This window comes from Abramis brama (assembly GCF_963993115.1).
Source record: "Abramis brama genome assembly, chromosome: 12".
Classification (NCBI taxonomy): domain Eukaryota; kingdom Metazoa; phylum Chordata; class Actinopteri; order Cypriniformes; family Leuciscidae; genus Abramis; species Abramis brama.
In genome coordinates this window covers 27,495,453-27,512,025 of record NC_139974.1, presented here as the reverse complement: position 1 = coordinate 27,512,025, position 16,573 = coordinate 27,495,453, and the positions used below count along the sequence as shown (strand labels likewise).

Below are 16,573 nucleotides of genomic sequence, written 5' to 3'. Positions count from 1 at the left end.
AGTAAATCCCCATAAATCACATATTCAAGTGTGTGTGTGTGTGGCTGGTGTGTAAGTCACTGGGTGTCTGCAATCACTGCTCCTGCACGTCTGCTTTAAACCCATTGTGCTGCCATCTGCGAGTCAATGCATGGGGTCATGCCCCCTTTACGACATCATCAAAAGGAGACGTCAGAGGGGCCTGTGGAAGTGTGGAGGAAGGCAAATAGTGTGTGAGCATGTGTGCGTGGGGGTGGGTGGGAGAACAGATGACTATGCACACACATGCGTTTCACTCTATCCCCACTCGCCAAGACCACAGCGGAGATGCAGCACCCAGTACGACTTTCATTGCTTTATAAAATATGTTGGATTTTTCCATTTTCATAAACGTCATAAGGATAAACAAAAAAGAAGACAAGATGGACTTATCTTCATTTAAAGCATATGTGAGGTTTCAGTTGAACAGATGTAAAAATAACCTTCGCCAGCCCTACATAGAAAGTAACCATAATTTTCTAAGTAGGAAACAACATTCCTCCAAACTAGCATAGTCCTACCCCAATATATAACCAGATAAAAAGTAGGAATATTATACCAATAATTAGAGGTGAAGTGCATATGTTTAAAAAGACCCAAGATCGCTGACATTGTGTCTTCACAGTAAAAATATCCTGTTCATTTTATGGTATATAGAAACACTAAAATAATGCAATAAACATTCACTAAACAACAGAAAATGTAACACAAAACACCCTAATGTACATTACAGATAAGTACTGTTTTTAAAATAATATATATTCATGTGATGTCATACAGGGACTTCTGGGAGTATCCTTTCACAGTAAATTATATGACAATTCATAGTTTTTACTTCCAAAACCAGAAAATTGCATTTAATACACATTACGATTTTTACATATTTTATTACATACTACTTGTTTTTCACTATACAGTTACAGTATAAGGTAAGACAACTTACACTTAACCAATTAAAAAAATTGTGTTTTTCTGTAAAATTACAAACATTTTTAATGGCTTTATTATTTCAATGCATTTCAGACCAACGTTTCTATAATGTAAAATATGGCAGTGAATTTCGGTACTTAATTCTGTTGTACATTTAAAACATTTGTGAAACTGACAAATAAACATAAAGGTTTTGATTAGTATTAATGCATATGGTATAAAACATCATTTTCATAACAATGAATCCGTTAGACATCTCTAGACATGCTATTTCACTTATTCATGTAATCATTGAGTGAGATGAAGGTAGACATCATTTGCTTGATGAAGAGTACGCTCCACATCTTACCCAGACTACTTAATAACGATTATACAATATTTCATATTCAAATATTAATGGAAATTAATATAGATGTAAGTGTTGGGGTGTTGGAGAAATCACAGATGATTTGTCACAAAAGTGACAATAACAGCTTTGTGACTGACAGGATTAGATGAACATGCTCCTCATTAGCTTTCATCTACAACTCCATTTTAAGAGAACAGACAAATGTGCCAAGACCTGTAGGAGTAATATAGGCAAATGGGTACACAAAATATGTATGAACTTTAGAAAAATTTCAGAAAGTATTTAACCAAAACTTTTAACTTGCTGGTCTCAGGGTGATTTTTAGTGGATGTATGAAGTCAAGTTCACACAAGTGTCCTATCAGAGTAACCACAGGTGTAGAGAATGAACATCGTCCATTGAAGTTTGATGAAACCTCTCACATGAATTGGGATATAGTTCGTAAAAATTTAATGAATTTACATTCCACATGCATGCTTTGCATGCATATTGAGAGCTCTTGTCTGCATCTCAATTCAAACAGTGATTCATTTTTGTTATGATGCCTCTTTATGCTCTGTGACCTTTCCTCTGGGTCATGCACTTCTGGTTAAGAAGACACCTGACTTGAGCTTTAAGCAGTCAACATTATGAGCCATGTGTGTTTGTTTGTGGAAAGGCAGCGCCAGTGTGGATGTGTGTATGTGTGTGTGTTGGGTAGTTTAAACTCCTTTTTGGCCATCTGCTGAGACAGCTGTGTGTGTGTGTGTGTGTGTGTGTGTGTGTGTGTGTGTGTGTGTGTGTGTGTGTGTGTGTGTGTGTGTGTGTGTGTGTGTGTGTGTGTGTGTGTGTGTGTGTGTGTGTGTGTGTGTGTGTGTGTTGGTGACGGCTTGGCCAAAGGCAGTGTTAGGTTGGAGCTTTTTGTAGCTCTGCCGTGTGAGACTGTGAGAACTTCTGGAGCCAAAGGGGTTAGCAGAGATTGTTTGTCTTCTTAACCACCCTCCAAAAATGACCTGTTGTGAATTTTCTTTCACCTAAATAGGTCTACTTTAACAAGCAGTATAGTAGGGTTACAGAAATGGAGACCAGAATTTGAAGTATTAGTATGATCAGATGATGATGATGATGGCTGCTTTCATCAGCGGTATAGTCTCAGGTATAGAGGAACGTTATTATAAACAGGGCTTGACAATAACTTTTTTGCTCACCAGCCACTGTGGCTAGTGGTTTTCCAAAGTTACTAGCCACTAAGCATTTTCACTGGCCACAATTTTGACAGATTCCATGGAGGAAAAACTGTCATATAGATATTTTTAATATTATCTCATAATGCTGCAGCCGGTATATTAGGCTGCTGTCACTTTAAGACCTGACACACAGACCCATTATACTGTTTTATATAGCCAATATATTTGGTTTTATGTGCGCACACTTTGGGATGCGTACAATTATGCACAATACGTGCAATCAATTTCAGGCCCTGTAACAGCAACAATATTCATCAGGAGGCGGAGCAAATGAAACGAGTGAGTGAGAGGAGGCGGGTGTGACAGTTCGCTGGCGGAGAGATGAGAGAGCGAGAAAGCGCAGCTGCTATCATGTATCTATTCTGCGGAATATGAGAGTATTGGGAGTGTTTCAGATATTTCAGTATCGATATGTATAGAAAAATCAATTTTTTGACAACACTATACATTGCACTTAGTTTATTATTTCAGAACGAATATTATTTATTAAAAGACTACGATTGAAAAATGTATATTATATCAAATTCAACCCTCCAAAGTGGCTTGTAGGAGTGACTGCGTTACACGCCACTGCTGAAATCCACCCGGATTTGGCAGATTGGCGGGTGTTAATGTCAAGCCCTTGTTATAAATATAAATATTTGTTGACTGATTGTTTTTCAATAGTGGGGTTCGATACTTGAAGGTGTGATAGTTTTTTCTTCCCTAGTGTGATGTACGGTTTATCCGAGTGAAACGGCTTCTCGAACGAGAAAAAATGTAAGACTTGATTTTGTCCATCAGGAATTGATTGGATCATTAGATCATTGTGTTTGCTATTGCTGGAATTGGCAGGTTGGTCCGACCTAGCGCCAGTAAACACATCATTAGAGAAGGGAAAAGATGACGCTGCAAGAGGGAGGGGTAGTTATTTTGATTAAAGATTACCAGGGCCCATGATTAAAAAAAAAAAAAAAAAAAATGATGTGGTTAGATGGATAAATAATTAATAATAAATACTGCAATATTTAATTAACAAAAATTTGTCAATTTTAATTTCATAGTGACTTCATCATTCTTATATCATTATTCTTATATCATACCATAATACAATTTAAAGAAGACAAATGTGGCATAAATAAAATGCAATCAAATTAATTTACAGTGCTGTACACATTAATATTTTGGTATATAAATATATCTTTATAGCCTGACAAATATGTAACTAGTAATCACTACTTCGAATACCCATTAAAATCAATTGCATATTCATATGAATCATTTTAATTATGGTAATAATTGCCATGGTAATAACATTAGTTATTTCTTTAAATATTATAGAGCCGTGGTTCCCAACCCTGGCCCTGAAGGAACCTCAGCTCTGCACAGTTTAGATGTCTTCCTAATCTAACATACCCAATTCAGTTCATCAGCTTGTTACTAAAGACTCCAAGACCTCAAATATGTGTGTTAGAGACATCAAAAATGTGCACCATTGAGGTACCACTGATATAGAGTGTACTGTAATAAGGTATAACTATGAATATAAGCATTATAATATTGGTCGTTTGTTGATCTGTTCACCAATTCTTCACTCTTCCTGTTACAGTAACAGTTAACAGAGCTGCCTGTGGCAGTGCTAAAGGCTTAAAAGCTTATCCCAGGTTTAATCAATCCAGTGCAAACTGCAAATTATGGGGGAAATTATGCTTTTCCATTGGTAGGTCATTGTGACTTTCATTAGATACAGTTGAGAAGAACATTTTCTTATTTTACCAGAACTGTTTCGTTATTTTATGCATACTGAATTTCAAGACTATGATTGATTGATGCAGTTAAACATTATCTTTTCTCATTTCATCATGTGAACTTACTTTTGATTACAGTAGTTGGTTAAAGGCACTTATGTTTGTTGAAGAAATAAGAATTTGAAAACCTATTAAGTCATTATTTTTGCAATTTTGGAAACAAATTACACACCTTACCTTAAATGTCAATCTACCATTCAAAAGTTTTGAGTCTATATGATTTTTTTAATGTTTTTTTAAATAAATATCTTATGCTCACCAAGGCTGCATTTAAAAAAAAACAGTAAATACCGTAATATTGTTAAATATTACTGTTTTCTATTTGAATATATTTTAAAATGTCAAAGCTGAATTTTCAGCATCATTACTCCAGTCTTCAGTGTCACATGATCCTTCAGAAATCATAATCATTCAAATATGATTTGCTGCTCAAGAAACATTTCTTATTATCATTGCTGAAAACAGCTTAATCATTTATTTTTCCTTTTTTTTTTTTTTTTTTTTTGTGTCTTTTATCTGTGATACAGTTTTAGGATTCTTTGATAAATAAGTTCAAAAGAACAGCATTTATTTACAGTACAAATCTTTTGTAACATTGTAAATGTCTTTATTATCTTTATTAATTTTAAATCCTTGCTGAATAGAAGTATTTATAAATAAAAAAGCGCTAACTGACCCCAAACTTTTGAATGGTGGTGTAGATGAACTATCCTCAAAACACATTTGTTCTGTTGTGTGTGCTTGAGTGTGTGTTTGTGCCCCTCCGCAGGGTTAACTGCGATTGTTTGTGTTTGTGTCATCTGCAGACATTATGACCAGAATAATCAGCTCTATTGTTGCCATGCGTGACATCATCCCTGTTGGGTGTGTGTGTCTGTGTGTGCCTGTGTGTTGCCCTCCCATAGGAAGGAAAAGCCTGTTGTGTAATCCTCCAATGGTGTGATGCTGTGTATCAATAAGGGAACTATCTTCTCAGGCTGAGTTGATGAGCAGCTTATCTCGTCCTTCATCCCCAAGATGTGCTTTTAGTGTTACAGAGGCTTAATCAGGCTAGAAGTAATCTATGTGATGAACTATGATTATATAACCATTACACAAGGTGTTGCTGCATTCATTAATCTTGATTTATTGAATACTTGCAGAATAAATTCCATCCTCAAGTTTAGTTTATAGATTTTTAAAATCCATCAATGTAGTACTATAATTCCACATATTAACAAAGCATTGCACTTATGAGATGAGAGAGTCAGTAGAGCAGCAATAGTTTGAGTGGATTTAAAGGGATAATTCATCTAAAAATGAAAATGGTCATTATTAACTCACCCTCATGTCGTTCTGAACCTGTATGTCTTCCATTTAAAATTGTAATGTTGCTTACAATGAATAATCCATACAATGAAGCATAAAGTGATTAGGAGTTGTCATATGATACATTTTATAGGAGGAACAGATTCAATTTAATCATTTATTATTCACTGAAAACTAGGGCTGCATGACTGGAAATTCTAATTATGATTTTATGATAAAAACTACTGTTGTCCTTTAAAAAAAAAAAATATATATATATATATATTTTAAAAAAATTGCTAAGATTTTTTGCTATAAAAATTCCTAAATAAAACCAAAATAAGAAATATTACTATTGTAAAAACTGCAGTAAGCCCTTAAAGCTTGTCTTTTGTTGATATGTGCTTCTCAAGTTTGGGAAGATTGTTGGTGCATGTTGCATTTCCAAATGCATGTTGAAGCGACCCAAACCAGCATTTACTGTGAGCCGAGACGCTGTAAACACCAGAGGATAATGAGCTGTTCTTGTGTAAATGAACACAGTCCAGCGCTTCACTCTGAAACACACAGCGCATATATTTGTTTAGTTAATTGCAGCTTTTGCATTTTTGCACTAAACCATATTGCGATTTCCGTTTTATTTTGATTAATCGCGCAGCCTAACTGAAAACCTTTCTCTTTTTCATTCTTATTTCATTCTTATTTATGCATATTCACACACATTCTCAAAATGTTTTCCACCAGGTTTGACGTCAGTGACACCAAATGAATGTCTGAATGAAAGTACGAATACTGTATGTAAAAGTGCATATGAAATTTGTGAGCAACAAGGGTAGGGTGCAAATTTCAGTGAATAATGATTTAAATTTCAATTAGTTCCTGGCATAAAGTCAAATAATGGCAGAATTCTTTTTTCTTTTTTTTTGAGTGAATTTGACCTTTAATTCTTTTTTTGTTGATAATGATGTTGTCATTTGTCACATCACATCAGCATGCGTTTTGGCCCAGCAGTTTAGCCTGCTTTTTCCACACTCACAGTCAGAAAAACAGCCTGTTCCTCCACACCTCTGTGGGACGCAGATGCTGCTGTTACCCCGACGATAGTTGCCAAGCAGCTGAGGAAGTGCTAATTAGGATTGCAGGAGAGATGATGGGGAGTAGTGGAGATGGAGGAGTGTGTACATGTTTAATTGTGTATTTGGCTGAGTGTGTTTTAAGTGGGCTTTAATCTGTGGACTTGTAATGGTCCCTCCTGGTGTCTTATGACTGCTGTGTTTTGTTAAAGGGCCCTGAAGGTTTTTAGTTTGTGCACACAAAGAGCTACATTACAGAAAGAAAAAAACATCAGCCTGTTTATATGAAACTTTGGAATTCTCTCCCTACAATAATTGATTATAGAGTAGGTTATTGCACTCAATTTTGGAGTTATGCATTAACTATATTGTCATAATTACATACTATATTGTATACACTGTACTGTAGGTTTCAGGTTGTAATTGACTAGGATAGTTTAGCAAAAAGTGAGTATTCTCTCATTACCTATTAGCATAGACTACCATTCAAACAATAAGATTTATTTTTACATCAATTAATGCTTTTATTCAACGAAGGTGAATTAAATTAATCAAAAGTGACAGTAAATACATTTACATTGTTGCAAAAAAAAAAATCTATTTCAAATAATTGTTCTTTTGAACTTTCTATTCATCAAAGAATCCTGAATTTATTTTATTATGGTTCCCATAAAAATATTAAGCAGCTCAACTGTTTTCAACATTGATAAAAATAAGAAATGTTTATTGCGCACCAAATCAGCATATTAGAGTGATTTATGAAGGATCATGTGACACTGAAGACTGGAGTAACGGCAGCTGAAAGTTCATCTTTGACATCACAAGAATAAATGATATTTTATAATGTATTAAAATAGAAAACCATTATTTTAATTTTAACTGTATTCTACAATATTACAGGTTTTACTGTATTTCTGATCAAATAAATGCAGCCTTGGTGAGTAAAATAGACTACTTTCAAAAACATAAAATAAATCTTACAGACCCAAACCTTTGAATGCTAGGTTGCCATTTAAAGGTGAAATGTGTGATTTTTAAAATTGCAAGAATAATGATATAATAGGTTTCCATTATTCGACAAACGTTATTCGACTTATTCATTTAGTCTAAAAACTGAAAAGAGGAGCAGGCTTTCACATTAAAAAATTGTCTCTAAAAAGATAAGTGGTTTTATGGCTAATCTAAGATTTGGGCTCGAACTAGCCTGACATAGTCCGTTTCAGTTCCTGAAAACCTGTAATTATTTATTGTCCTTTCGTTCTCTCTCTCTCTCTCTCTCTCTCTCTCTCTCTCTCTCTCTCTCTCTCTCTCTCTCTCTCTCTCTCTCTCTCTCTCTCTCTCTCTCTCTCTCTCTCTCTCAATCTCACATCTGTCCCTGTAGTCTTTTTGTATCTATCTATCTTCCACCTTTTGTCTCTCTGAGAGAGTTTGTCACTTCTGTCTCGTTGTTGACAGATGTGCATTCTCAGCTCCTGCCCTGAGACCCTTTGCCTTTGGGAAAATGGCTGACAGTTTGAGAGAGAGAGAAAGAAGTGATTTTGTGTTTACTGGTATTGCTGAGAATGATTTTAGCAACAAAGATGCAGAAGTTTGTTTAGTTCAGGATGAAACTAACTGACTAAAAGTGACAGTGAAAGGTGGAAGAGAGATTCCACTGACCTCAGATGCCTTTGCACTTTTTTATCACTTTATGGTTTATTAATAATGCCATGTCATGGTGAGTCTTCACCAACAAGCATTATATTTACACTATTATTATATTTTATATTATATTTACACTACTGTTCAAAAGTTTGGCATTGGTAAGATTTTCCAATATTTTTTACGAAGTCTCTTATGCTTACGAGGATGCATTTATTGGATCATAAATACAGTTTAAAAAACAGTAGTATAGTAAAATATTATTGTGATTTAAAAGAATGTAAAAAGAAAAGAACTTTTTTAGGGATTCTTTGAAAAATAGAAAGTATTTTTCTTTTTTTAAACAGAAATCTTTTGTAACATTCAAAATTAATTTACTGTCACTTTTGATTAATTTAATGTGTCCTTGCTGAATAAAAGTTGGTAACACTTTAGTTTAGGGTCCAATTCTCACTAATAACTAGTTGCTTATTAGCATGCATATTACTAGGATATTGGCTGTTTTTTAGTAGGCCTACTTATAAAACACATATTAATGCCTTATTCTGCAAGATCATATTCTACATCCCTTAATCCCAATTCCTAAACTTAAGAACTACCTTAATAACTATTAATAAGCAGTAATAAGGAGTTTATTGAGGCAAAAGTCATAGTTAATAGTTAGTTAATAGTGAGAACTGGAGCCTAATCTAAAGTGACCATAATTTCATCATCATAAACTCTTAAAAATAAAGGTTCTTTTTTGGCATCTATGGTTCCACGAAGAACATTTAACATCCATGGAACCTTTCCATTGCACAAAAGGTTCTTAATAATGAAAAAAAGGTTCTTTAGATTATTAAAATCTTTTTCACACTAAGAAGAAAATGGTTATTTTAAGAAATGTTCACTGAAAGGTTCTTTCGGAACCATTGAGGGTTCTATGGCATAGCTGCAAAAACCTCCTTTTGGAACCTTTATTTTTAAGAGTACAAGGACAAAAACATATTTCTAATAAAAATAATGCAAAATTGAACGTTGTATCTGAATGGGAATATTGTTACATTGCTACATTGCTTTTGCTGGTGATGTACTCAACAAGCCATTAGGAGGAGCCTGCAAACAAACGCACGCAGTCAGAGCCCACGAGGGCCCAAACTCAAGGTGTGATGGTAAACAAAATTTATGCGCGGTGACAGCCGAGCCCCGGGGACGCAGACTGCCGTGGTTGCATGTGTATTCTTGAGTTGGTTTCCACTCTTAGGGACCTGCTTGCAGGAATAACGGATCTGGAAGGCACTAGAATGTGTAATGAAGTGTTTTTTTCAGGCATGGCCCAAAACAAGAGTTGTCAATGATTCACTTTAATGACATGGAGATGTACAGTCACATGTGACAGAAACACGAAATAAAAGAAGTTCTCATGGAGGAAGGAAGGCGGGGCACACAAGAACCATACGGAGTTGCTGCTGCGTCCCAGTTCTGTCGTATGGTTTCCATGGCAATAAATAATGCAGCCCAACTGCATCATCTTCTCATTGGTTTGGACGCCATGTCCCTGGAAAAAACAGGGCAACTCAATCGCAAACCTGCACCATTTAGGAAACCTACAACTCCCAAAGTTTTTAGAGGAATTGCGAAAAGTTCTGCATCACTTATGCAACTGGTTTAAGCCAATAGTAACTGATTTGCTCAGGAGTAGTTCACCTAAACATTTAAATTCTGTCATCATTTACTACCACATTCCAATCCAATATGTTGTTTTTTGTTTATAGAACATAACCATTTTAAGTTTTGGTTACCTGGACTTTGAATGGAGGGACAGAAACCTCTCAGGTTTCATTAAAAATATCTTAAAGCTACACTGTGTAGGATTTTCTCCCATCTAGCGGTGAAATTGTTTATGACTACCAAATGAATATTACTTTCCAGCCCCTCCCATTCCAAGGGCGTTTTAACTCCTACGGTGGCCGTATTATTTCAAATCTGCCGGCAGTCGCGAGTAATCTCCCCCTCGCATTTGTCACGGTGCCACTGAGTGTAAAAACGCGAAAGGCGAAGCTTGAATTTCCAGGTATGTCCCTCTTTGGCTAATGTATTTTCAAGATGGAGGCGCAACATGGCTGCCGCCATTCGAGCGACTCGCTCGTATGTATTCTAAATGGCAGATTCTACGCTTACGAGAATACTTGATTAGTTGGTAGAAGTAATTACACATTAATGAGCACATATCATTTTGTGTTTTTTGCTAAGAATCAACTTAAAAAATTACACAGTGTAGCTTTAATTTGTGTTTCGAAGATTAACCAAAGTCTTGTGTGTTTGGAAAAAAGCTGAAAGTAAAAGCTGACAGAATTTAAATTGTTGGCTAAACTATAGCTTTAAGGGCCAGATTTACATTCACTTCAGAATCTCGTCGGAAGTGGTAGGTCATCCAGGTACATCCAGGCCTACTCTTTTATGAGCACTATGAACTCGGACATACTTCTTTTGACGCATACTGTTTTTCACCTACTAGGAAGTATGCAGTTTCGGATGCAGATGCTTTTTTTCTGTATTAATGGTGCAAATACCAGTAAATTGACTACCGCAAACCACATTAGTAAATCAAGTTGCTTGCTAATTTATTTAAATGCGCTTGTCCCGTAAATGTTGTGTTTGAAAGGGAAACTCCTACAAATGCATATGCAATAAGGTCAGTCGCAAAAATAACTATCCACGCCTTTTCTTAGCTCATTTTTCACTGCACATCTTTAATGAATCCTGACAGAGGGTTTGCGCTGGCACAAGCTGTGGTAAATCTGGCCCTACGACTCTTTATACAGTTTTTCTATACAAACAGCTTTTCTTCATGGCAGAATGATGACACAATTTTCATTTTTGGGGTGGGGTGTAAACTGTTTCTTTAACTTAAATCTTATCATAGATTCATAGCGGTTAATGCCCTCCAGTGCCATGTTTCTCTGACCTTCTTTCGGTGAGTTGGTGAATTAGCAGGTCATTGGGTTGATGGGTGGGTGCAGAGCATGGCTTTGAGCCCTGATGGGAACAGCTGAGTGGAAAGGGAACAAGAGAAGTGATAAGTTGCGTGACCCACCACCGGCTTTTTCGTGGCGGACTGCCGTCCACCTGTTGAAGTTTGAGTTGTTCGCATGGTTTGCAGTGGGTAGGAAACAGAAAACCTGTGACCATCTGATTCTGCTTCATGCTATAGTCGGTGCCAACCAGGAATATATGTTTAAAAAAGACCAAAAACTAAATATAATCCATTTTTAAAGGAAGCTTATCATGGAAAATATGATTTTTTTTTTTTATCTTTTGAAATCATTTTGCAAAAATGTAAGCTGCAAAATTAGTAATTCAAAAAATCAGCATGGTTATGGTACATTACTGTTCAAAAGTTGGGATCTGTATTTAAAAAAAGAAAAATAATAATATTTTTATTCAGCAAGTGACTTGAGAAAAAATCAGAAATTTCTATTTCAAATAAATGCTGTCCTTTTGAACTTTTTATTCATCAAAGAATCCTGAAAAAAAAGCATCACTGTTTCTACAAAAATATTAAGCAGCGCAACTGTTTTCAACATTGGTAATAATAAGTAATGTTTCTTGAGCAGCAAATCAACACTCAAGACTGAAGTAATGGCTGCTGAAAATTCAGCTTTTGCACAATATTACAATTTTACTGTATTTTTGATCAAATAAATGCAGCCTTGGTGAGCATTAGAGACCTTTCAGCTGTGACCAAATTCACAATATATCATAGCCTTTTCTACCTTATTGATTAGTAAAATAACTTTGAAGTTCATCAAATTGAACAACATTTCAAACTACACCGTTACACAAGGACATCAGAGGTCATTTACTTCTAGAAGTCTTAAAGGTACAATATCAAAAACAGCCTGTTTAATTCGGAGATCAGAGAGAGTGAGTTCAACATGGGTGCAAAAAAAGTTTGGAAAGTAAGTGGAAAAGATGAAATGCTACAAAAGTGTGTAATATGGCCCCTTGATAATTTACTATATTAAATTGATGTGCATTTGTGAACCATTTCATTTGTGTTAATAGACATCTGAATAAAAGAGACTTTGTGTGCCATAGCCGTCTTTTCACTCTGAGAATTGGTGATCATTTTTAAATACTCTGAGGAAGTGAGACGTCTGTGCGTTTAGGGAACAGGGACAAGATCAGACAGCGAAGGTGTCCCTTCTCATCTTATCTGTCCTACATAGAACATTATTTTTGACTCCATCAAATGAAACTTTTTGAGCCCCACTTTACTGCCTTATATAATAGCCTGATAAATCCTGGATGTCTTTAAAACAATGTTTTAGGTGTAATTAGCTACAATACATATACTTTAGCTTTTCTTTTATTTTATGTATTGCATACATAATTATTTGTCATTTTTGTCATAGAGCATAAGAAGTTAGTTCTACATTCCATAAAATGTACATTTTGTGAAGGATTATTTTTAGTACACTACCATTGAAATGTTTTGTTTTTTGGAAATAAATAAATACAAAGTTCTGTCATGAAACTCTAGATGGCAAAAAAATTATATTTAAAAAAAATGCTGTTATTTTAAACTGTAATAGTAGTTCACAATATTACTATTTTTTATTGCATTTTTGACTAAATAAATGCAGCATTGGTGAACATAAGAGACAAAAACATTTAAAAAAATCTTACCAACCCTAAACATTTGAATGGCAGTGTACGTTTAAAACTTATTTGTCATATGTAATATCTATTATCAGAGACCATTTTATTAAGGCATCTGGAGTGATGAGTTGGTTTATTGTTTAATGTGGCAGGGCTGAGTCACTGTATTTGTACAGCTGTGTAACATACTGAACCCATAATAAAGCTCCTACATTGGATTCTCATCATGAACCACTAAAAACCAAGCAGAAACACAATCTTTTCCTGCTTTTTATAGGCCACAGGGAGCTGTGAGAGCTGTCACAAGCTATTTTGGGGATGTATTCAGCAGCATTGTCTAGAATCAAGAGTAATTATGTCATGTCATCTGTTTATTGCAGAGTGAAGAACACCCCTGTGCCAGTGAAAGTGTGCTCCTCAGCAGTCCAGGTACATATGAGCGGCAAACCTAAGAGTATCACCGTAGAGGCCAAACCCGGCCAGACCATCGCAGACTTCAAGAAGAGTCGAACAGGATTCACCTTACTGCTGCCCCATCAGTAAAGCCAAGGCTTCGCAGGACATGACATAAAACAGTATTCACACATTCAGTCAGAGACGGGCCATAACTCATATCAAAAACTCATATCAAAAACTCATGGATTCCCCATCATATCAAACAGGATTGGATTGTTAATTAGGCCTATATAAGTGGAAGAGAATTTCTTGTTAAGCAATGCACTCTGTTGTTTTAATAGAGTGCTGCAGTGACATAAATCACCCTGGTTCCCTCGACAAAAACCCAATACGATTTTTTTTATTCGCTTTTGGATTATTGCAGAAATAAGCTCTGTGACCAACAAAGGTTTATGATTTTTGCTCGTATTGTTCATCATGATAATCTTCACAAATTAACACAAGCTTTATGAATTTTGAAGACTAAATGTAATATGCAGAAGTAAAAAGCTAAATGTAGGGTATAAACAAACTACACAGTGGTTGCATGATTTCAACGTCATCGCCATTAAGCTTCAGTTAACTCTTTTTGTCTTCGATTTAAGAAAGTTTGTAAGAACAAGATTATGAACACAACGTGAGTAAATGAGTTCATCTCTTCGGCTGATGATGTTTAATGTTCCCGACAATCTCTAGTCCCATTTAGACACTTGTTAGACGTGTCTAAATGGGACTACAGAGATAGACAAGTGAAAGCTTTAAAAAAATCACAAGAGGGATTAGTGTGATCTATTTTATGTCGTAGATTAAAACATGAAAATATCTTGAGCTTGTGTTCACCAAAGACCTCGTTTCTGGCATTTAACCAAAAACCCACTGACTTCGGGACGATAGACCCTGAAGCGCAACTTGTTTACAGGAATTGGCCTAAAAAAATCCTATAGTCATCTGTGTTAAACAGAAGAAACATCTAAACTAGTTAGTGTTAGTGTGTAGATCATGTGGTTGAAAAGACAATACGCAGCATAAATGATTCTGCCGTCCCTCCTCTATTTTTATTTTTGCACATGAATTAGCCATAAAGTGTTGTCATGTTTTTGAATTATAGTTGGATCATGTAATAATGCTATTTTATTATTTATGTACATTTCAGAGGGAACGTTCTGTTGATATGGCCTTTGCACTTTTCATAACATATGTGGAGTATATTTTTACGTTTATTATGAATTTATTTTATTTTCTCAGGGACAGGGTGTACTGGGACAGGGTGTAGGCTACATTTTAACTGTGGAGATGTAACCAAGAGTATTTTATGTGTGAAAATGAATGTATTTTCATTTGAGTTTCGTGGTACACAGACGTATTTAACCAAGGTTTACAACACCTCAGATCAAACCGTACAATTGTTACTGCGCTGTAGTAGTAAATGTATACACAGAGGAGTGTTTTAATGCTTATTCAACTCTGTCATCTTTAAATTGCTTAAAAACAGCAAATATGCTGTAATCAAATCATTTGAGAGCCTTATACTATTATTATATTAAATGCTACATGCAATGATTGTGTGTGTGTTTTTTTTTTATTTGCATCGTTTTTTTATGCAGTGTGTTTTATGCAGTTTTTAAACTGTTTATGGGTTGGGGGACTCTCATTACATTGGTGTGTGTGTGTGTGTGTCTGTCTGTCTGTCTGTCTGTCTGTCTGTCTGTGTGTGTGTGTGTGTGTGTGTGTGTGTGTGTGTGTGTGTGTGTGTGTGTGTGTGTGTGTGTGTGTGTGTGTGTGTGTGTGTGTGTGTGTGTGTGTGTGTGTGTGTGTGTGTGTGTGTGTGTGTGTGTTTCTCGGCACTGAAGATTCTCAACAGTGACAGGTTGCCTTACTGTCACTGTTTTCTTTGTCCTGCTTTCCACTCCCCTGCTGCGAGCATCTTTCATCCGTTCTGACATCCTTGTGTTTTCATTTTTTGTCTTTGTGATTTTTTTTATTTATTTTTTGTATGCTACTTTGCATGCACCTGTCTCCTTTTGACACTGAACTGTTTATTTCTCAATGTGTCATGAGAATCAATCGTTATTGAATGTCTAAAAATGTATTTTTTCACTTTCTCTACTCTGCTGTCAGTTTTCTTTTTGTGTATTTGACATGAAACGTCAAGCAACGGCATTCTGTTACATTTAAAATTATTTCAAATGACAGTTTTATATAATTATCATACATGTCTTCATTTTAATTTAGAAATTGCCTGGGATGTTTGTACTTAAAAAAAAATATTGAATTAAAGTAATCTTTTTTAAGTGATTTGCAAGACAGTTTAATTAAAATTGTGAGGAAGAAAAAAAGAAAGTGGTGAAAGCAATTACAGCACATAAATATATAAGCAGCATTTAAACCTATGAAGCATGGACATTTATCTGCTGTCAAAAAAAAAAAAAAAAAGTTAATGTTCCTATTGGAAACAAAAGCCTGATGTAGAAGAACATTTTGGCAACATGGCAAAACATTTTAGGAAAACTAGTGCTTTAAAGAATCCAATGATCAATACACTCATCAAAGTTCTTGATGAAAGTATGTGGTTATCTCTCTCCAAAGATCCACCAAAGAACCCTTAAGAGTGTAGAAAAGTACCCAAAACCAGTGTCAGTCAGAGCTGTCAAAGTCTGAAAATAAAGCGAAGGGTTTTAGAAGCTCTTTTTTTAGGTCAGTGTTTGTTTTCCTCAATCTCATTAGTCATGTTTCTAGAGCAGATCGAGTCACAGGCAAAAATAACTATTCCCCCGGCAACAACACTCGCCTTCAACCACACCACATGGCAGCAAACTGAGTTTCTCTGATAGCTAATATGAATCAGGTTAATTTGTGACTGGGTCACCGGAATCATCTGGCACGTGGGGGCTTGTTTTTGAAGTTTGTCATCGTGACCTAGTGCATGATTTTCATTCACAAATGTGAACGTAAACAACAGAATTCATGGGAATATACCCCATCCTTTGTAGATAGAGCGTATTTCCTCCATATAGGCCTGTCCCTCTATAAATTATAATTTTTTTAAGGTGAAATATGTAATTTTTTTATGTTAAAAAGGCCATATTATGCCCTACAATGACTTGCTTTTGTTTTGGGGGTCTACTAGAATCATGCTTGAATGTTCAAAAAACATTTTTTTTTTTTTTTTTTTTGTGCCTCGAG

General features: G+C 35.4%; 1 protein-coding gene across 1 annotated transcript in view; it reads left to right on the top strand.

The window, feature by feature from the left end:
* Positions 1-14,947, top strand: part of myo1g (myosin IG) — a 46,470-nt gene extending 31,523 nt beyond the window's left edge. The window contains exon 22 of the mRNA XM_084131150.1: positions 13,336-14,947. Within this exon, the coding sequence (XP_083987276.1) occupies positions 13,336-13,498 (163 nt within the window). The 3' untranslated portion in view covers positions 13,499-14,947. The remainder of the gene's footprint in view (positions 1-13,335) is intronic.
* Positions 14,948-16,573: the final 1,626 nt, after the last annotated feature.